Source organism: Microtus oregoni, unplaced genomic scaffold (genome assembly GCF_018167655.1).
Source record: "Microtus oregoni isolate MIOR12 unplaced genomic scaffold, Mior012 000044F_ref0000062, whole genome shotgun sequence".
NCBI classification, from domain to species: domain Eukaryota; kingdom Metazoa; phylum Chordata; class Mammalia; order Rodentia; family Cricetidae; genus Microtus; species Microtus oregoni.
In genome coordinates this window covers 20575512-20599042 of record NW_024543218.1, presented here as the reverse complement: position 1 = coordinate 20599042, position 23531 = coordinate 20575512, and the positions used below count along the sequence as shown (strand labels likewise).

Here is a 23531-nt window from a genome sequence, read left to right as displayed (position 1 = left end):
GCCTCTGCCTCCTGAGTGCTGGGATTAAAGGAATGCATCACTACCACCCAGTTGATTTATTTTTATTTTACATGCCTTAGTGTTTTGTCTGCATGTATGTGCAAGACTGTCAGATCACCTGGAACTGGGGTCACAAATAGTTGTGAGCTGCCATGTGGGTGCTGGGAACTAAATCAAGGTCCTCTAGAAGAGCGGCCAAACCATTTAACTCTTGTGCCGTCTCTTCAGCCCCTTCCCCCAGGTTTCTGTAGAAGTGACCCACCATGCCGGTGGAAGTGGGGAAATTGTACATGTAGCACAAGCTGGGAATCACTCCTAATCCTCCTGCCTCCATGTCCTAAATGATAAGATTACAGGCATGTGCCACCATTCCTGCCTACCTTGACAAAAAAATAAAGTTAAAAACATTGAATTTTAGCAATGATCTACATACCATCATTAAAGCTACATGAAGGTGCTCTGAAGACTCACTTCTTATTTTTATTTACTTACTTACTATTTATTTATTTATTTGGCTTTTTAAGATAGGGTTTCTCTGCATAGCCTGTCCTGGAACTCCTCAAACTCACAGAGATGCGTCTGCCTCTACCTCCCAAGTACTGGGATTAAAAGCATGCACCACCACCACCTGACTTAAGATTCACTCTTAAGTATGTACTCAAATGGCAGTGTTACTGGGTGCTAGGGAGTAGCTAATAAATAAAGTTAAGCTTTCATGTAAATGTAGATGAATCGAGCATATGAAACAGCCAAATTCTTTTTAGAATATCACAATTTAAATACATGGTGCAATAATGACAAGATGGTCATGTAAGAAAACAGAAAATGGTTTAAAGCAGATAGTTGTTTTGAATATTTATACTTACTACATGTGACTTTTAAAGTAACTTTAAATTTACTTACTTACTGTGTGTATGTGTAAACATTCGGGCGTCAGCTCTCTCCTACCACCATGAGCATTCTAAGAACCCAGAGAGACCGTCAGGCTTGGAGGCAAGCACTGCTACCCACTAAGTCTTCTTACCGGTCCAATAAAAGCAATTTTTTAAAAAAATATTTATTTTTATTTATTTATTATGTATACAACATTCTGTCTGTGTGTATGCCTGCAGGCCAGAAGAGGGCACCAGACCCCATTACAGATGGTTGTGAGCCACTATGTGGTTGCTGGGAATTGAACTCAGGACCTTTGGAAGAGCAGGACCCCTGAGCCATCTCTCCAGCCCTAAAAGCAACTTTTAAAACAACTGTTATATAAAAATGATTGACACTGATTAATTTAAAATTGTTGTTATTGTGTGTGACACATATATGTGCTATGCAGGCTGTGCATGTGCCACAGTGGCACACATGGAGAGCAGACTCACAGGCCTCTCCTTTCTCCTTGGGGTCTGAGGATACAACTCAAGTCCATTGGTCATACACAGAAAGTGCTTTTACTCCTACTTGACAAATTTTTAATGACTTTCCTTAACTATATGTAGCATTTAATTAAAATAAACAGACCAGCACTCAAGATGCTAAGGCAAGAGTATTTTCAAGTTTAACATCTGTTTGGGCAACATAGTGAGTTTAAGGTCAGTCAGCAATACATGGGCATAACTGTCTCAATAAGCAAATTAAAACTAAACTAAACTAAAATAAATTGGGGTTTGGTAATGGGACATGCTCATAATTCCAGAATTTGGAAACTGAGGCAAAAGGATCTGTTCCAGCCTAGTCAGAATTAATGAACAACAACAAAAAGTTAACAAGGTAATAGATCTAACTAAAATAAAATCCCAGTCATAAGTATCTCTTCATTTCTAGAGTAAATTTGAAATCAAAATCAAGCACCCAATGATTCAGTAGCCCCATTTTGTGTAATTTATACTAAGAAAGCAATTTCCAGTAAAGATAGACCACGGATTTGACCTGTCTGTTATATCATTATTCATGAAACTAGAAAACTTTAATGTTCAAATGGAAAATTATTCAATCTAAGAAAACCTGTTATTTTTGCATATGAATAATAGGTGAGTAGAAACTAATAGTAACAAACTTCTACAATCAAGATTATAGAAATTTTTCCTTCTAAAATCTCTTAATTAAAATACTTTAAAGCTGAAATGATCATGAAATAAACTTCTGAGTAAAAAGCAGCTAGTGTTTGTGTATCCAATTTTATATATCTGCATAAGTGTCTAGATAATATATAGACATACTGTGTCATTAATAAATTGCATTAGGGTCAGTGAGATGGCTCAGTGAATAAAGACTTGTCAAGACTGACAACATGAGTACAAGCCCTGGGGCCTACATGGAAGGAGAACAGATTTCCTAAAGGCTGTCCTTTGACCTCTACAGATGTGGCATTGGAGCCCAGACACATACACAAGCACACAATAAATAAATAAATGCAATAAATTGTTTAAAAACAAACAAACAAACAAACCAGAGCTAGTGAAGTCATGAATCTTAGAGGGGAATCTACAACTACCACTTTACTAAGCCAGCATAATCCCAAACTACATTTTAAATATTTGTCCTTACACCCACAGATAAGTATAGTCCCCAATGAAACTTCTCTATGCAATGGAGAGACCATTACAGAAAAACACAGCCAATCAAAATGCAGAGTTGTAGAGTCCATTAGCAATGGGCTCCACATCTACAAAACAACTTCCTCACCTAAGGCTCAGGGATCACTGAAGAAGAATAACGCAGAAAGACTGTAAGAGCCAGAAGGTCATGTAGTTTGCTGAGACAGTGTCTTCTAGTAATGTCAGAAGCTAGACCAATGAAGTCTCACCAAGATGACAATCTAAGCATGAACTGTACAAGGATAACAACAACAAGCATGCCAAAGCGGATGGAGAAAAGACTAAATGGTTTCAACCCTAAACACACACACACAGAGAGAGAGAGAGAGAGAGAGAGAGAGAGAGAGAGAGAGAGAACTAAGGAATGTTGAGAGAAAAAGAAATAGCCTTCAATTGGTCATATAATACCAAAAGGTCAGCCCTGAAAACATACTTACAAGTAGCATTATATAGATTAAGTTCTATTTAAGTACTTAGGAATAAACAGACACACACACCAATTAATGAAAAGAGGCCATGAATTCAAGAAAAAGAAAGCAAGGGATAGGGGTATGGGGAATTGGGGTTTCCATCACCCACATCAGGTGGTTTAAAACCACCTGTAACTACAGTTCCAGAGGGATCTGACACCCTCCCTGGCCTCTGCAGGCAGCTGCACTCATGTGCACATACAGCTTTTAAAAATTACACCAGGAAAATATGCCATGCACAAGAATATAAACATTTTTTGACTCTACTTATAAAAGGGACCTAGAATAGGCATACACAGAAACCAAAATACAATTTAAAAGGCGCTAGGAATAAAGGGAAAGAAGGATTATTATTTAATCAAATTTTGTTTAGGTTTAGGAAAACATTTAGAAATTGGTGACAGTTGCTCAACATTCTGTATACACTTAATATCACTTGAGACTGTTCATCTAAAGATAAATTAAAAAATACACTTATTTTTACCATAGTAGAAATCTTTTCACTAAAGGCAAAGGTAGAGAATCCTGTCACATGACCAGGTAATATAGGGCTGGGGTTGTTTCTCAGTGATAACATGCTTAGGATAAGTGAAGCCCTGAAGTCAAACTCCAGCATCCCCCACTCCCTTCTCCAAATGAAAAACAGATTAATATGATAATGGCACATGTGTCAAGAAAACTAATACAAAGGAAAGACAAGAGTCCAAGAATCTGTACAAACCTACGTATTCAGACAGTGGCCAAGGAACTGCAGAAATGAAAGATAAAAATGACATGAAGTCAAGTGTTAACACAGTTGAGCCATGCAGGCCAACCTGGGGTAGTATTGGGACCTGGAGAAGGTGAATGTTATAGTCTAGTCAAGCTTTGGTAAGCAAAGTATAATAGTGTGGTAAAGCTGGTTTGCATCTGGCCCTAAGGGAGTTTCAGGGTGTGGTTTCCTTTCTCTCAGAAGACTTGGAGACCAAAAATCCTATAGGCTGAGTATAGAGAAATAAGAACTAGTCAGGAAATGGTTTCTTTGTCCCTATATATTGTTCAGGTACTATTCTAGGAGGTATGGTCTTTCTGATTGACACTTAGATTGAGTTCTAAGTGTCTCAAACTCTCAAGTTCTAATCCTACTACTAGAGGCACTGGATATCACACTACACAGTGATTCTGGGTCTCAAGTTCTACATTCTAAGTGTAAATGATGTAAAGTGATGTCCTAAAGACATAGAAGGTTTTGGGTTTTATGGTTGTTTGTTTTAAACTTAATGTGTATTTTGCTTGCAAGTATGTCTGTGCATCATGAACCAGAAAAAGGTGTCAGATCTCCTGGAACTAGTTGTGAGCTGCAAAATGGTAGTGGAAATCAAGGCTAGGTACTTCTGAAAGAGCAGCCAGGGCTCTTCAGCACTAATCTTCCAGCCCTAACATTGTATTTCAATAAAAGAAAAAATACTCAAGTCTAGATCTCTTAAACTGGTCCAACATTCCACCCATCAAACTATACTGTCCCCACCACTCCTGTACAATTTATTAGAATGTTATTATACCTATGAATTACTTTTAAGTTATTAAACAGTAATTGGTTTACAAGGATTTTTAAACCAACTAATGTGTGTGCTGGTCCTCTGAAAGAGCAGCAAGCACTCTAACATACACACACACACACACACACACACGCACACGCACACGCCCAGCTGGGTAATAAGAAAAACAGTTCCTGCAAGTTATTTTCTGACCTCTATACAAATGTAATGGCATGTGTGCACCCACACACATAATAAATTAAAATATAAGAAAAAATTTTAAAGAAATCAGAAAACAGTTAAGTACTTGTAGAAAATGGGTAAAATATACTGAAAACACTTCATTATAGATAAAATATTTTACTGTATTAAATTATGTAAGTTCATACTCAAGAATATCCAGGCACCAACAAATTAATGAATTCTGTTGGCAGTTGACTTTAGTGACATATAAATGTCACATACTACAGTAAAGTAAAACAAAACAAAAAAAGCCTCAAATTTGGAGAAAATTTTATCTACCAAGACTTCAAACTTCTTTTTGCCAAACACGACAACAAATTCTAGAATAACCTATTGGCTGTAAAAGCTTGCTGCCATATTAGTACCTGAAGAAGGTGGAAAGAACTTAGTTATCTTTGTTTAGTGATTTTAGTCATGGTATTCAGCTTTCACTACATTACTGGAGACAGAATGAGGAGTCCTCATTCAGAGAAATCAGTTTTCTTTTTAAATAAAATTTATTATTTTAAGTTATGTGTGTGTGACACATGAGAGAACTGCAGGTGTCAACAGAGGCCACAGGCAACAGATCTCCTGTTACAAAGCAAGAGCCACTGATATGGATGCTGTGAACCAAACTCAAGTTCAGTTCCCAGCACCCACATCCAATCCAGGACTTCCGGTATCTGCAAGCACAGTCCCTCACATGCAAATGTGCAAACTCAAACAATGCAAACAAAACAGCTAGGTGGTGTTCAACTTGTTACAAGACCAAAGACTACTTGATAATTTGTTGTACCAAATTTACCACTGCTAGAACAGAAGCTCCTATATATACAAATCATAGGCCAAAACACAACACTTAATGACGAAACTCACTGTTCTACTACTACTCAGCTGTGCTGTCACAGAAGCATAAATCCACATCACCAGACTCTGCTGCGGTCACTTCTTTGATCTGTGACTCCATCTTTAATGGAAGGAGACTGACAACGCCCACCTAACCTTGCTCATAGAGAAAGGGCTAGGATGGACTATTATATAGCCCAGCTATCAGAGCTTTTCTAACTAGCCTATTTTTTTTCTCTTCTGAGATCCTGTTTTCTTATTTGTCTAGAGTTGTCTTATTTAGTAGCCACTATACACACATGATGATGAGTATTTAAAGCAAGGCTCATTTGAATTGGCATGTGTTGTAAATATAAAATCCAGAAGAGTTCAAAGAAAAAATAATAAAAGGAATAAATATCTCAATAGTTTTATCTTGCCTGGTGGTGGAGGCACATGCCTTTAATCCCAGTTCTTGGGGGTCAGAGGCAGGTGGATCTCTGAGTTTGAGGCTAGCCTGGTCTACAGAGCAAGTTTCAGTACAGTAAGGGCTACAGAGAAACCTTGTCTTGAGGAAGAAACAAACAAAAAATCAAAACAAAACAAAAGAAATAGTTTTATCTTGATTATATGTCAAAATATTTTAGATATATTTAATTAAAAAATATATAACAAATGCATGCAAAAAAACAAAAAACTGGCCCTTGTCAGTCATTGTGACACACACCTTTGAGCCCAGAATTCAGTTCTGGTCTACACAGCAAGTTCACAAAACGGCTATGTAGAGAAACCCTGCCTCATAAAACAAAACAAACAAACAAAACCAAAACACTGTTATTAAAAACTTTCAAATTATACAGGTGACTGACATTAAGTTTATATCTAACAGCTCTGGGCTGAAGTTCGGACTTCCTAACTGATCGAAATGTTCTTAATAGGTTAAGCTCTATACTTCATCTTTGTAACCATAATCTCTAAGAAAACTTCCCACACAGTTGATGCTTGTAATGTCTCAGTATATCCTGCCTCTTGAATTCTTTGTATATATTTCTATAAGATCATGCTACCTGCACTTAAGGGCACACAGCTAGTTAAAAAACTGAGTGGGGAATTAAAGCTTTCTGGCTTAAAAAATATTGCTGATAAGGTTTTTAAGAAATTGTATTTATACTTAGCTTCATTTTTCTTTTAAATATAGTGTTATCTTTTGCATTTTCAAATTTGGGTTAAGGGTTTTCCAGTAAGAAAACCAAGGTAGTCATTACATTAATCTGCATTAGGATTGGCAACAAGTTCCATGCTTCAACTTCATTTCTAGTCCCCAACACTAAGCATGGTTTGGGGTTTTCTGTTTGTTTGTTTTTCGAGACAGGGTTTCTCTGTAGCTTTGGAGCCTGTCCTGGAACTAGCTCTTGTAGACCAGGTTGGCCTCGAACTCACAGAGATCCGCCTGCCTCTGCCTCCCGAGTGCTGGAATTAAAGGCGTGCGCCACCACCGCCCAGCTAGCATTGTTTTTTGTTAATATTAACATTATGCATAGTAAAAAGTTTTGACTGGGGCTGGAAGGATAATTCAGCAATAAAGATCACTTATTGGACATAGGTTTGGTTCACAGTATCCATATAGAGGTTCACAGTTTTGAGATCTTATTCCCACTTCTGTTATCCCAGAGTTCATGTAAGCACTAGGTGTACACACAAACACATATAAAATATTTTCTTAAAAAAGCTCTAGTAGTTTTGTTTCTTTGGATTTTTGTTTGCTTGCTTTGATTTATTATTTGAGGCAGTATCTCCTTGTGTGTAGCAATGTCTGGTCTGAGACTCGGTATTTATATCAAGTTGTTCTTGAATTTACAGAAATCCTCTAACCTCTGCTTCCTGAGTGTTGGGTTATGACCAGCATGTGTGTTTTTTTAAAAAGTTTTTAAAAGTTAATTTACAATGAACTACTTTTAAATATGACCATTAAATATTTATTTAAAAGTGCTTTTTATTTTTTCAAATTTAAGCTCATGAAACAAAATCTAACAATAGGAGTGTTCTCTAATAGAGCAACAGTCTATCCTGACCAATCAGTTAGTCTTTTTTTTTGTTTTTGTTTTTTTTCAAGGCAGGGTTTCTCTGTACAACCCTAGTTACCCTGGAAGTCACTCTGTAGATGAGGCTGGCCTTAAACTCAGAGATCCACCTGCCTCTGCCTCCCAAGTGCTGGGATTAAAGGTGTGTGCCACCACAACCCAACCTAATCAATTATTCTTAGGTATAAGGTATAGGCCTCAAGGTCTTATATAAAAAAAAAAAACCTTATATTTAGTTCAAATGTTAAAGAGCCAACTTTTAGGCAATATAATAGAGACTAAGAAGTAAACCACAAGAACAAAATGAGATGAAGATTTTTCCCATTAAAGTGTTGACAGGAAAACAAATACATGACTGAGAATTGAAATACCAGTTCATTAAACTGTTTGTTCATAGATCCTGAAGTACTTAGACATAATAATAGAATAGACACGAAGATTATTCTAATGTAACAAATCTTTTGTGGCCTTAAAAAATTTGGTCTAGTATTAGTACTTTAAACACTGAGCACTTTATCTCAAATTAGTTCAATAGAGATTGTATTTTAGCAATCCAACCTTCTTTAAAATAACACATAATTTAAAATTGTATACCCACTACATTAGCATAATAAAAATTTAAAATACTTGATTTAAAAATAATTATCAATTCATAAGCAATTACAAAAGAAATGTACAGAAAATTCCTTGGCTTCCTTTTTTTCCTTGTGAGAAAGTATCAAGTTATGTAGCCTTGGCTGGACCAGACAATCTGTGTAAGTACCAAAAAGCTAGGGCTACAGACATATATCCACAATGCCCACCAACATCTAACATCTTACATAATGATACTTCAATATCTTTTGAGAGTGAATTGGAAATGAAAAAAAAAAGCAGTATGCTAGTTATTTTTTAAATATTATTAGGAAAGCAATACCAACAGCTTATGTTTCTGTGAAATGAGAAATAAATGTGTTACTGGTCTTTTCAAGCCTCAGGGTCTTATATAAAAAAGGAGAGTTTGAAAGTCTAATAATGAAACCACAAAAATTCTGGTGGTTTTCACAAAACAAAAAATGGTACTATTTATGTTTTGTTTTCTTCTTAGGAAAAATTATTCCAAAGGAGCATATACTTTTATGTTATACAAAACAAAAACCATTTCTTGAAGTGTTGCAAGTGGAAAATACAAAAAGCAAATTCCCAAAAGATAAGAGAATTTTGGAACAAAGGGTATTTATTAAAATTATGTGTTGGTGGCACACACCTTTAACCCCAGCACTTGGGAGGCAGATCTCTGAGTTCAAGGCCAGCCTGGTCTACAGAGTGAATTCCAGGACAGGCTCTACAGCTACACAGAGAAACCCTGTCTCAAAAAACAAAAACGCAAAGAAAGTAATCTTAAAGGAACATTGTTCTTTTAACTACTAATGTCTTAGCCAAGAATCCAAAATGACATATATAAATAAAGACTGTTTGGACGTGACAACTGCATGATATGCCTTGCCTTTCCCTATCTAAAGTTCCCGTATTTAAATACTTACTCTGAGCCTGCAGCCATTTCCAGGTATGATGTTTCTGTTGTATCAACCCCCAAAGGGATTGCTATGCTCATGACGTTCGCCTCTGGTAAATTCGATTACTATGGAGTCCTATGCATTGGTATCCAGAATACTGGGGCATGCCAGCCACAGTGCTCATTGCAAACATCTAAGTGCATCCACAAACCCTGTTAAAGAAATGGGAACACAAGAGTTAAGAATCACCTGAACTAGCAAAGTACAGTAGCAACCAGTTATACTGAAATCACAGTAAATAAAATAGGTGAAGAAAGCATTCTTTATTAAGGTCCCAATACAAAGGTAAAAGTGTTCACAGAGTAGTTTTTCATGTTCTTCCTGGGATTACGTTGCATTGTTTATGAACGAAAGAAAAATTTCTGGAGGTACAGCTCAGCCGAGAACGTGTGCTTGGCATGCATGAGGCTCTGGGTTCAATTTTAGCACATTAAAGAAGGAAAAGAAACAAGAACTTTCTGAATCTAACATTCTTTTTTTTTTTTTTTTGGATTTTCGAGACAGGGTTTCTCCTTAGCTTTTTGGTTCCTGTCCTGGAACTAGCTCTTGTAGACCAGGCTGGCCTCGAACTCACAGAGATCCGCCTGCCTCTGCCTCCCGAGTGCTGGGATTAAAGGCGTGCGCCACCACCACCCCGCTGAATCTAATATTCTTTAAGGAATGAAACTAGAATGCCACAAGAAGGATTACTAAAGCACACTAGTCAGTGAATAACTGGCAAACACTTATTTTAAAAGTCAAAATGGAATTTCTTTTTGTACAAGTATCTAAAACCAAGTCTTTTGGAGTAGTGATCTGATAGTACATTTACAAGTGGAGCAATAAGCAGCAAACTAACTTTCTTTATGAGGAGTCCATTTATTCTACACAATTCCAAGTTAGGAAGTTGAGCATGGTATAGCACACACCTTTAATCCCAGCATTTCAAGAAGCAGAAGCAAGTAGATCCGTGTGGATTTCAAGGCTAGCCTGGTCTACAGAGCTACATAATACCTGTCTCAAAATACAAACGAAACAAAATTGAAGGTAGGTACAAAAAGCTAGTAAAGACTAACTTATCCTTGGTTACTCAGCTTAAGAAACAACCAGACTTGAAGTCAATTCTATTCTACTGTTTATAAATATATACAAGAAAATTTATTTTATTTGTATAAATCATTCATATCAGGGAGAACTCTTATTTCTTCAGTTGGAGTTAATACTCTCTAATATAATTAATTAGTAGAGAAAACAGTGATTTTAAAAAAAACAAAATTTACAGGAGTGACTAAAAGATTCAGAGTTTCAATGTCAAATGTTCTAATCTAAATTCACTCCACTGCGCTTGTTCCGTGTACTGTTTATAAAATATCTACTCAAAGTCTGTTCTTTAATGACATAATTCAACTTAGGAACAAAAGGCAATCTTATAAACTACAGGACAGTATCTGTTAGGATTCTTTGTCTCTGTCATGTTATACCTGGGGAAAAAAAAGTAGTATTTCCTCAAATAATTCTTACATTTACCTTGAATTTTTACAACTGAGCTTCAGCATGTCTACTCTAATTTCTATTTCACAGATGATACAAATACTGATCAGACCTTATGTGGAAGAGTTATCAAACGGAAAATAAGATAGTTAAAATTGTTTGAATTTTGTGAGAAAACTTGTCCATACTTTTAAATCATGTGTGACCAGAAGAAAGCTACTACATTTCAAATTATTGTAATATAAAAGTAAACAAGACATGATAGTGCATGCCTGAGTACTAGCTGCTTGAGTCTAAAGCTGAACTGCTGTAGCCTAGGAGCTGGAGACACTGAGTGATACTCATCTTAGAACAAAACAACATCAGTAAAAGATCCAAAATAGGCCTCTAGTATTTAAGGTCCTTGTTTATAAAACAGGAATACAAAAATCAGAGTTTCTGAGAAGAATATGACATAATGAATGTAAAGAATTTCAAAGAAATAGTTATACATATTTGGCAATCAATACATATAGTACAGGGTGTACATCCCTAATTTTAAAAAATCTGACATTTAAAAATGCTGTGAAATATACTCAAGATTTCAAATTTTCCACCAGGGACCCTCAATCTGTAAACATTACAAAATCTGAAGGATTTCTGGTGGTCCCAAGCATTTCAGGTTACGAGGCTAACTACAAGTACTGCTCTTCTCACTCTCTCAGGAAACAGTGTTTGGAGATTCTTCTATAACCTTGAAAATAAGGTCATCATGTCATGTTTTCTAATTGCTTCACAATTAAAGACAACGAAAGCCAACTAAACAAAAGCACTGCCCTACTCTTTTCCTATGCCCAAGGTCTTATTAGAATTACTTCATAATGCTGTAGTTATTAACTAGACAACAAATTACAACATTTTATTGCAAAACGCAAGCAATGCACAAAATGAGTTTGCTTTACTGAAACATTACTGTTCTGTATTTCCTCACAATGGTAAAATTTTAAACTTAACAATCGGCAGTAAACTATAACGTAAAGAGCCATCTTCCCTGGTAGCATTTCCTTGGTATTGTTTTCTTCAGATCAGCTTATTTAATTTAGTGGAGTAATATCTCTAATCTAAAATGATGTATTGATATGTAATAAATAGTATGTCCTTTTATACAACCTTCACTAAATACATCTATCTGATCTGTTCTAAGTAACAATAATTTTAAGTTACAAAATAGAATAAAAAGCTTGTAATTAGCTTACTTCAAGCAATGGTTTATTTATACCTATGTATCTATCTCTTGCTGTGTCTGGAACATAATGGTCCTCTATAAAGAGCTGATGAACAAATCAGAGAACCTAAGATGAAACTGCAGTTCTAGCCTCACAGATCAAATGAATTATCAACCTACACAGCAAGAGTTACAAAAATTATCACACGCATACCTAGAATTGCATCTCTGTAAAAACACTCATGTTCAGGGTAAAACATGGAATCACATATGAAATGAAATGAAAGACTTCTAGATTCATTCTGAAGAAAAGATCTCAGCAATTCATTTACATGTCATCATGAGACTATAAAATAGAAACTCACTTTCTCCATTAATATAAAAGTTTCAGCCAGATAATTCATATTGCTGAAAATAATCAAATGATAATAAAAATTGCAATTTCACCAGGCGGTGGTGGCGCACACCTTTAGTCCCAGACAGAGGCAGAGGCAGGTGGATCTCTGTGAGTTCGAGGCCAGTCTGGTCCACAAATTGAGGTCCAAGACAGCCAGGACTGTTTCACAGAAAAACTCTGTCATGGAAAACCAAAATAAAATAAAATGCAACTTCATTATGGTCAAATTATTATTTCTAAAATAATCAAGAACAAAAATTTGGTATGGGGGCTGGAGAGATGGCTCAGAGGTTAAGAGCATTGCCTGCTCTTCCAAAGGTCCTGAGTTCAATTCCCAGCAACCACATGGTGGCTCACAACCATCTGTAATGAGGTCTGGTGCCCTCTTCAGGCCTGCACACAGACAGAATATTGTATACATAATAAATGAATATTTTTAAAAAAAACACTAAAAAAAAAAAATTTGGTATGATGTCTTCTGTGGATAATCCTAGCACTCAGGAAGGTGAGGCAGGGCTATTGCAAGTTCCAGGCCAGTATGGGCTATAGAGAAAGACATTGTTTCAAACACACACACACACACACACACACACACACACACACACACACACTGGAGTGTAATGGTAATGTGAACAATGGGGAGGCCAAGGCAAGAGAACCATGGATCTGAGGTCAGTTTGCACTACACAGAGAGTTCAAAACCTGTTTAAACTACATAAGGAGACTTTGTTTTGAAAAATCAAAGGGCTAGAGACATATAGCTCAATGGGAGACCATCTGCCTAGCATGTGCAAAGCTCTGGATTCAATCAACAGCACCACAGAAAAGAGAAACAGACAGACAGACAGATAAACAGACAGAGAGGGAAAGGAAGGGAAAGAGGGAAAGTCAATGTAGTAAGAAATCATCTTATAGCACAGGTATAAGAGGGGAACAGTGAATTTCAACACAATCCATACAATTATTCCAAATTTTCATGTGCAAGTTAAAAAACCCTAATATCACCAACTGGCAAGTCAGATAAATGCAAAATACATGGAAATTAAATAATAGCCAAAAAAAAGAATAATATAAAAGGAAATACCATGAGATGTCTGTGATATCTGAGGTCCAAGAAAGAATAAATGTCTTCACAAAACCTGCTATCCAGAATAGACCTAGAAACCAAGTGAACATAGAGTATTGAGCTAATGTTATATGGTATACGTTCTGGGTACTTCTGATTGGAATGGTACCCTCAAGTAAGGAAAACAAAGTTTACTAGAACAAATTCATTCTTTTATTTTTAAATACAAATGAATAGAAACACAAGCAAAGGCAATAATTAAATACCAAATAAAACTGAAAAGAAACTGGGAAATCAAATACTAAAAATAAAAACAAGAATAAAAGTAAGAGTAAGAAAACACACACACCTACCTAATAGAAAGACTGACAGAACCAAGAGAGGCTGCTTTTAAGATCATGGCAAAGGGACAGGGCTGAGGCCAGAGCTTAACAGAGTGCTTGCCTAGCAGGAAGGAAATCCTAAGTTTGCTCTCTATCATCACATAAACCAGGACTGGTGGTGGATGCCTGGGTTCCAATACTCAGAAGGGTCCTTGACTACATAGTGAGTTCAAGACTAGACTGGTAGATAAAAGATCCTGTCCTGGAGGCTGGGGAGAGACAAGGGTAAATTTCAAACTGCATGGTCTATGTCATAGCTTCCAAGTATAAAAAGAAAACATTAAACTGGACATTTTCAGCAATATAAAAGAATGAAGTATTGAAACATACGAGTATCAAGCTGGAAGAATCTCAGAGGAACTAGACAGAGTTTTTAAGATGTCAGTCTTAGTCCTGGGCATGACAGCTCAGACCAGTAATTCCAGCCCTTGAAATCAAAGTCAGAATGAAGTACAGAGTGAGACCCTTTCTAAAAGAGTAAAGAGCTGCATGACTTAAAAGTCATTATTTTATTTTAATAAGTTATTTTATTTATAGCCGGGCAGTGGTAGTGCAGGCCATTATGAGACAGGCAGATTTGTGTGAGTTTGAGGTCAGGCTGGTCTACAGAGGGGAGATAGCCAGGGCTACACACAGAGTAAAACCTGATTTGAAAAAAGAAAGAAAAAGGGCACATATTTCTAAGGACCCGAGTTCAGCCTTCAGAATCCATGTCAGGCAGCACACAACTGTCTACATCTAGAGCTCCAGCGGGATCTTACACCTCTGGTCAACTCGGGTCAATCTGGACACTCACACACGTACAACTGAGATACTGCCTTCAACACATAATTAAATCTTAAAATAAAACTTAAAATTAAGCAACAAAAGATTACATACTGTGAAATTTTGTGTATATAACATTCTTAATAAATTATAGAAATGGAGAACAGATATGCAAGGGGAAGAGAGAAGTGGGCACAGTTACATAAGAGGAAAATACCAAGCACCCTTGTGATAGAATTTTTCTAAATGTGATAGTGGAAAAAGGTACCCATATACATAGTAAGAAATGCACACAACAAAGGGGTACAAGTAAAATGGGGTCTCTGAAAGAATGGGAGTTATAACAATGTCAGTATTCTGGCTGCATTATAACTTTGCAACAGGAAAGCTGAGTTAGTTACATTATGTCAATGTTAGCATTCTGGTTGTCACACTATATTATAATTTGGTTACCATTGATGTTAAAGGAGATATGGAATCTCTTTGTATCCTTTCTTATAAGTTATAGAATCTATAGTTTGAAATTAAAATTTTAACTAAAAAATAGCATTGAGGGCTGTAGAGAGGTCCCAGTGGTTAAGAGTTGCTCTTTCTGAGGTCCTAACTTCAGGTCCCGCATTTGCTCACAAGTGCCTATAATGCTAGTACCAGAGAATCCAAAAGGCCCCAACACATGTGGCACAAAAACACACACAAATCACATGAGAAAGAGAGGGGGGGGGGCAGGCAGGCAGACATAAATAAGACGAAATCTTTAAAAAATAACACTGTGGTCTTTGTTTTTTTTTTGGGGGGGCGGTTAATATAGGTAGTAAGATCCTTACTATTAAGATCTTATACAGAAATCATAAGCATAAATAATACTTTGATTCTAAATTTAAAAAATAGTTTTAATCTCCTATACTTTTTCCAGTGTTTGTCAGTATCAATCTGGAGGGCTCTGTTAATATGGATTCTATTAATCAAACAAAAATAAAAACCTAGAAGACTAAGGCTGCTTTTAAAATCATGTCAAGGGCAAAGAGCTAGGGCTGGGGTTGTATGTAGCTGAACAGAGTGCTTGTCTAGCACGAAGAAGGTCCCAGGTTTGCTCCCCAGCACCACATAAAACAGTGGTAGTGGTGCATGTCTGTAATCCCAGTACCCAGGATTTAGCTATAAAGAAACACTAATGTCTGTTAATGGTGATATTAAGCATTTGTGCCTCATTTTCATCTCTACGGCTTAAAAAAAGGGTGATAGCATAGGAGAATGTCCAAATTTGCACATCCTCCAAACTATTAGTTAAAATACAAGAGATTAGACAGATGACTTGGAGTAGCATCCTGTAGATGACCAAAGTCCAGTTCCTAGAATCCATCCAGGCAGCTTACAACTCCCTGAAAAAAAAGGCCTCTTCTCACCTCCACAAGCAACTCACACACATACATGTACACACACATATGTACGTATGTGTATATATGTATACATACATATATGTATATATGTACATATGTGTATTACATAGCGCACAGTCAAGTTCCTAATCTATCAAGTTGATAATCTATCAGGTTACAGTTCCTTTGGGTATATAAGGGTTCGTTCTTTCTTTTCTTTTTGCATCATTGCATACCCCAATCATTCTGCAAATTTTCTAAAGTCATTCTCCTTTATATTTGTCTTTCTTCCCCACTATATTAAAACACTACTGGACTTTCAGGAACTTTTAATTTTTCTCCACTTTCAAACTTAAAAATCTGTGCCGCAAAACTATTTGGGGATATATAGGAGACTCAACTTCCTCAGGGCAGTTTTTTGGTCATACACATACACACACATACATATACACACATACACACACACACACACACACACACACACACACTGACAATATTATTTCAGAAGACTATTCTAGTTATAAAACCTGTTTCACACAATCTTTTCAATCTTCTTGGGCATCTCAAAGAATATACTACTTATATTTTTAAATGACAGTTTAGATTTTGTCACATTATTTTGAAACATCTACAAGATATATAGTTTTCACAATTAGATCATTTACTTCACCCCTTACCAAAAAAAAAAAAATTGAGATATTTATGCATTTGCCCTCAAAGCCTGGAATTTGGTGGCTAAGATATCCACTTTAGTTAACAAAACCACATCTTCCTTCTCCCACACTTGTAAACATTCGGTGAATGTCCCTGAAGGCTCAGTCCTCTCTATTATTAATATCAGTCATGAATTCAACAACCATTCATCTTGTTTGGTTTTCTATCCCCAATCTTCTATAAAATATACTTTATTGAAATGTCATCATTTCAAAAATCAAACCTTCAAATTACAACTTTCTTTTTACACACACTTCATTCATTCATTAATTCATTTATTTGGTTTTTTTCTGCATACTAGAAAACCCTCTACATCGTCAGAAAACCCTGCCTTTATATGATCTGCACATGCAGTATATGTATATATGTGCATATTTATTTAGTTTGTATGTACATGCGTTTGTGCTCAAGTGCATGAACACATGTGTGTACCAGACCACTTTGCCTTTTGTTGTTGTTGTTGTCTTATTATGCTAAAAAGTGGAGCCATCAGTTTGAAATGTCAATTATTTGGTTCTGGAGGTAAGGCAAGTACCTCTGAACATTGCTCCTCTACCCCAACTCCCCAAAAAAGCAATTTTATGATGTAGAGTGAAGAACAGCAATCAAGTCACATGCCATGACAATTATGTATGAAAATGTAATAAGACCCATGATTTTGTTCTCTAAAAAAATATAGTAAGAAAAGCAAGTATTTGGGCTATATTATAGCCACCCCTCCACACATATAAATACCTTCCTTGCCACCACCTCTTATCGAAGCACAGCTAGTAACAAGAAGCAAGACAAAGAATGGAACCTCTAGGACACCTTGCTACTTTTTTGTGAGATTCACTAGATTTCAAATAAATTCTGAGATTTCCCTATATAACCTTATAACGAATCCTTTCCTTAAGCTAGCTCTGGTCGATATCTGTTCCCTGCAGCAAAATCAAGCCTAAAATAGTAGACTCATGAGAGGTAGAAACAAACTGTGATCTCCCTCAAGGTGAAGATGAGCTTACCTATCTCTGTACCCTTAGTGCCAGGGAAAGAGAGGCTATTCAAATTCATCGTTGTCTAGCCTTCAAATTATTAGGTGGAGGCTTAACAACACAGGCTGTCAATCAACCAATCAAGAAGCTTTGTTCTAAAAGAAACAGCAGAGAATAGTTCCAAGTGAGCATTATATATTTTTATTTGACTAGTCTCAAACCCCTGTCAATTCATGGCTACTAAAGCATAGTTCTAATCATTGAAGTTAGTACCATTAAGACCCTTCAAATCTTTATTTTTATTTTTTATTTTTTTGGTTTTTCGAGACAGGGTTTCTCTGTGGTTTTGGAGCCTGTCCTGGAACTAGCTCTTGTAGACCAGGCTAGTCTCGAACTCAGAGATCCGCCTGCCTCTGCCTCCCAAGTGCTGGGATTAAAGGCGTGCGCCACCACCACCAGGCTCAAGACCCTTCAAATCTTGTATCACTTCAGATGCCTGCGTAAACTCACAAGCAAGTTATATTTATTACTTGTATGAAACAGAAAACAAAACTATTAGAAGAGGAGGGGTATCTTCTTTATATCCATTCTCCTTTTCTGTGAGCCTCTTGGGGGGGAATTCAAATCTATATCAGAATACACTGCATGCACGCACACACACACAACTATTCTTTTTTTGGGGGGGGTGTCTAAAAAAACGTTACTTACAGAGTTATTAAGATAGATGGTTCTACAGTAAACAATGAACAAGCTTAAGGCCTGAGAGAATCAACTACTTAAGCTGTCCTAAGGCATACACATGCCCTCACCCATACATACTATACTCGTGTGCATGCACACACACACACTCAAATAAACTTTACAAAATTACCTTACGCACAAATTAAAATAATAAAAATGTAAAAGTTATCTTCAAATGCCATAAATGGCAGCAAACTAAATCCCACTGTCATATTTTAGCTTTCTGTCTCCGCCTTGGCCCAGGCCTGAAGTACCACAACCAAGCTGGCATTGGTACAATATTATTTCTCAATAATAAACTTAAGGGATGAAAGTGCTCCTTCTTTGGGATCAATTCTACATTAAGCAACCTAAGAGTTACTAGGAATTGCTTTCTTCCCCCAGTTGTAAAAATACAAGAGAAATGAGGGAGATTTTGTTTCTATAGTGGGGGCAGGGAGCAGAACTAGGGATTGAGAACTTCACGCATGGCAAACAGTGAGCTGCAGCCCTAGCCCTCTTTCATTTTTCTTAATTAACTCTTTAAATTTAAATCCAACATGATATGTTTCATTACATTTTCCTACACGTGTTCATCATACTTTCTTCTAACTCATCCCACTCTTCCCCTGCCCTTCTTCTGCCCCTCTCTGGCTGCTTCTTTCCCCTTAAATAGTGTCCCCTCTGTTTTCATATCACATGTATTCTATTACCCTTCCCCCACTCCCTTGTTTCTCCTTTTCTTACACCCAGATTTCAGACTTCACTTTTAAGAACTAAAAAACCAGCATTTTAAAATTTTGAATAAGTAGCTGCTTATTTACAAATTAAATCAATGTATTACAAGTCATTGTCTACAAATTAGAAGACTCTTGGGTCTGGGGATGCAGCCCAGTGAACAGAGGGCTTGTTTCCAATGTGTAAAATCCTGCTCCCAACTCCTAACACCAGGTCTGGTAGTGCACAGCTGTAATCCTGGTATTTAGTGGAGACAGACGATCACAAGTTTAAGGTCATCCTAGGCTACATAGGCAAGTTCAGGCCAGTCTGGGATACATGGGGCAGTGCCTCAAAAACTAACTAAGACCCTAAACACTTTAGGTAAATAATGAAATGAGATTTCCAAAAACGCTGTAAAATTTACCCAATAACATGAAAATGGCTTTCTTAAACTGTCTACAATAAATTGATCAAGAGAGAAAAACAACTGACTTTGTATCAAATGAATTTTAACAAGGATTTTTCTGATTCTAATTTAAGAAGCACTGTAGTCACTAAAGATTAGTAAAAGGAACTTTTCATATGTTTAAAGGTACAAATACGATCTACTTAATCTGGGTCACCACAATTTGATTTTTGTCTAAAGATTTATTTATTTATGTATTTTATGTATATGGTACTTTGCCTGCATATACATCTGCACACCAGAAGATGGCATCAGACAGTTGTGAGCTGCTATGTGGGTGCTGGAATTGAACTTAGGACCTTTGGGAGAGCAATGAGAGTGCTCTTAGCCACTAAACCATTTCTCCACCCCATTTAGTTTTTAGTTTAGCACTTAGTCTAGATGTTCACAATAATGAACTATTTCTTTGACTCATAATATGTCCTCTATAACATACTTATAACTTAATAGCAATAGGTCAATCTTTGGTTAATACTGTCTACTTCTAACAGTGCAAAACAATTTCACTCACAAATACTGCTCTTTTAAACAAATATTTAATTAATACAAAACAATCAGTTTAGCATTAAGGAAATAAGGCTCCTTCCGATATTTCTTCATGACAAAACAGAATAAATCTGAGTCATTTGGGTTCTTGAACTCAGCCCAAAGCTAATAATATCACATAGCCATGTTTGAAGTAGATAAATCTTTCCTATTATTGGGGAAGTAACTAAAAAGTGTATCTTGCTATAAAGTAAAAATAATTCTCATGGAATACATGTATTTAACATTTGCTCTGAGACATAATAGAAACTGTCTCTGATTAACCCATTTTTAAGTACATGTTCACTTAAACTAAAGCTTTACATTCAACAATAAGTGATCACCTATCATCTGCTAAGAATAGGGTTTTTTTAGAAATAAAAGCTATTATACTTTATTAAAATATGTTTTTAAAATAGTATACTGTCTTTTCAGATAACTGCATATTCTGATAACTCTTCAAATTCCATTGCTATTTAAATATAGAAATTTAAGAAGGTAAAGCATAGCAAATGCTTTACATAAATGAAAATATACATAACTCCTTCATAACTAAGTAAAATTAAGCACAGTAGTACACATCTATTTTTCAGTAGCAATTTCTAAAAATGCTTTTCTTTTCCTTTCTTTCTTTCTTTCTTCTTTTTTTTTTTTCTTTTTTTTTTGGTCCCTCCAAACAGGGTTTCTCTGGGTAACAGTCCTAGCTATCCTAGAACTTTCTTTGTAGACCACACTGGCCTTGAACTCACAGAGATCCACCTGCCTTGCAAGTGCTGGAACTAAAGCTGTGTGCCACCAATGCCCAGCCAGAATTTTATAATACACCTTTAAAAATAAGACTACAGGTTTAAGAGATTAATACACAAAAATGAGTCCATTATTCTTATAAATTATGATGCTAATTTAAGAAGTAATTGTTGCCCTCATTAATAAGATATATAGTGAAACTTCTCTGGCTGCAGGCAGGCCAGAGTCACACGGACGAGCGCCCCAGCTAGTCACAGCCACCATTAACAGCTATCACTTCACTATGACACTGGGTTGAAGGAAAAGGAAACGGGCAAAAGTTCTCAATTTAAACAGGGATCAAAACGATACTTTATAATGACAACAAAAACCAAGTATGATCAAAATGCAGTCGCTAAAAATAACTTTTTTTAAAAAGTAATTTTATTCTATTACAGGTTTCCTACAAATCCACTAAACAGATAAATATGTAATCGCCCAAACTCAGCTATCATAGAAACAAAGACTTAGTTTCCTCCCAAGAGATCAAATGTTTCAGAATTCTCTGGGAACAGAAATTAAACACAACCTGTTAATAAATTTGCCTCCCCCATCCTAACTTGTACAGCAGCTACGTTGTTTATATACTGAAAATAAGGTACAACAAACCCTTAAAATTATTCCCTACTTTGCAGGAGTTAAAAGAGAAACAAAACCCAAAAGGAAGATTTTCTTATTTCTAACAATGTTTATGTGAAACCAAGTTAGCCAATTACTTGATGTTTAGACTTGATCAACAACAATAACAAGAAACCCATAGTATGTATAGACAGTGTTTTCTCTTATTGTTACCAACCTTGTTCTAAATCACAAATCTTAACCATGGATCCCATACACTCTATCTAGGGTCTAGACTCACACACTCAGATTATTATGTAAATAAGTGACCCTGGAACCCTGTACAAACTCACCCACTACCCACCAACATTTCATCATATAGTATTTCAAAGATTCTAAGTATGGTTCTGTACTCAATCACTGTCAGTCTTCAGGGATGAAACTCACTGGGATGTAAAACTACCTAATCCCATTATTTCCACACTTATAATCAGCTAGTTCATAGATTCCCAATATGAGTGCTGTTCTACGGTTGCTATAATGGAGTACGACTCACAAAGGGATGTGTGCTCTCCAGCCTTTTTAAGTACTACTGGATTGAAAGGCACTCATCTTCCAGTTGCTGCACAATCAAGGAGGTCATTAAACTCCACTAATGGCCCAATGATATCTTACTACTTATACTTAGTTCAACCCAGAAAAAAGACATCCCTCCCACTATGTAAATAAATTGCAATCAACCACACTTTTGAAAGTCCAGCTAAATGACACCTGACAGTTAATCTTCTGTCTTGAAGATTTTGACAATGGCATAAAATGGATTCAAGATCCTATTATAGCAATGGTTTTATTAAGTTCTATTAAAACAGACTAAGTCCACAACCCCATAGTAGGCAAATGGGCATGGGAAAGGGAATCAACATCTTATTCTTTTAACTTACATAATGATGATAGTATGCAATAAGACAAATTTAAGAGGCAGTAAAGCGTGGAGTGTCACCTTACCAAATATACAAACAACTGAAAATTATTAAAGCTTTAAAAACAAAAGAAAATAGAGACAAGACACAATATTGGGAAGAAAAGCATCCTTACATTCAGTTACGTTAACAGGTTTAGATCTGTTTATACAGCTCCCTAAAAAATTTACTCTGAAACAAAATATAAAAACCAAAATACACAAAATTAGTTAAGAGTTGTATGTTTAACTGAAGATAAAAATTCTCAAAAATGTAAAACGTGTTACACTTAGCAAAACATTTTACTTTGACTATTAGGTAAAAATGGGCGATTTAAGGCCAACGTAAACTGTTATCTGTGCCTAAATACATTTTTAATCTTTAAAAGTCCCTTGATGGTGGAATTTCCAAGACAAAGTGTTTTTTATTTTTTTCAAAAGTTGTGTTTTGTTTATTTGCCTTTCAGGAAAAACCAATAAAATTAATCAACTAAAAACAGCATTGCAATTTGCAATAAAATTGACGCATTTTTGTAAACGGTTTGGAGAAGGGGGGCAAGCCCAATCTTTTTCATGTAAACATAATAAGCCTGTAATATGCTGCAGACAAACGCACTGCATGGGGTGTGGAGGACCCGAGCTGATTAGATTACCACAACATCAGCCTTGGGGCCGCCATTTTTAGAATCTGTAAAGGACAAAAGAGGGAAATTACAGTTTTTACTCTCCGTCTCAGAAATTAAAGGGAAAGGGGGTCTGTTTCCCAATTAGGTATTGCTAACTCCAACCTACAGCTGAATGCACCTTACTTAATTCTTCCCAAGGTCTCCAGAACTCCAAACACCTTATATTATCCACATCTCTAAAGACTGAATAAAATAAGCAACACAGAAATTTACTCTAAGACTAACTCCACTGATTTCTCTTTGACTTTAAATTTGATCATTCTCGAGACAGCCTTCTAAATAGGGCGGATCTAGGCGGAACTAAGGCCAGTGAAGCAAGCACCCGGGATTGTTTTTTCTCTCCCTCCTCCCCGGTTTAGCACAGGGAACCGTTTGTTTCTCATCTCTAACTGCTGCCACTGCGTTGGTGCCAACCTTTCGGTCAAAATAAGCTTTTCTGAAATGAGCCATATTGTGAATTCTAAGGCTTTGGCACAGTAGAGGACGGCAGTAATGCAAGAAGAGCGG

At 36.2% G+C, this 23531-nt stretch overlaps 1 protein-coding gene across 4 annotated transcripts in view; it reads right to left on the bottom strand.

Moving 5' to 3' along the window:
• The window catches only part of LOC121434635 (inactive histone-lysine N-methyltransferase 2E), a 68030-nt gene that overhangs the window by 43757 nt on the left and 742 nt on the right, over positions 1-23531 (bottom strand). For 3 of the 4 annotated variants that reach the window (XM_041633563.1, XM_041633565.1, XM_041633566.1), the window contains exons 2-3: positions 13412-13484; positions 9224-9408 (exon numbers count right to left, since the gene is read on the bottom strand). In XM_041633563.1, the coding sequence (XP_041489497.1) occupies positions 9224-9294 (71 nt within the window). In that variant the 5' untranslated portion in view covers positions 9295-9408; positions 13412-13484. The remainder of the gene's footprint in view (positions 1-9223; positions 9409-13411; positions 13485-23531) is intronic. The other variant, XM_041633564.1, reaches the window with a different exon arrangement.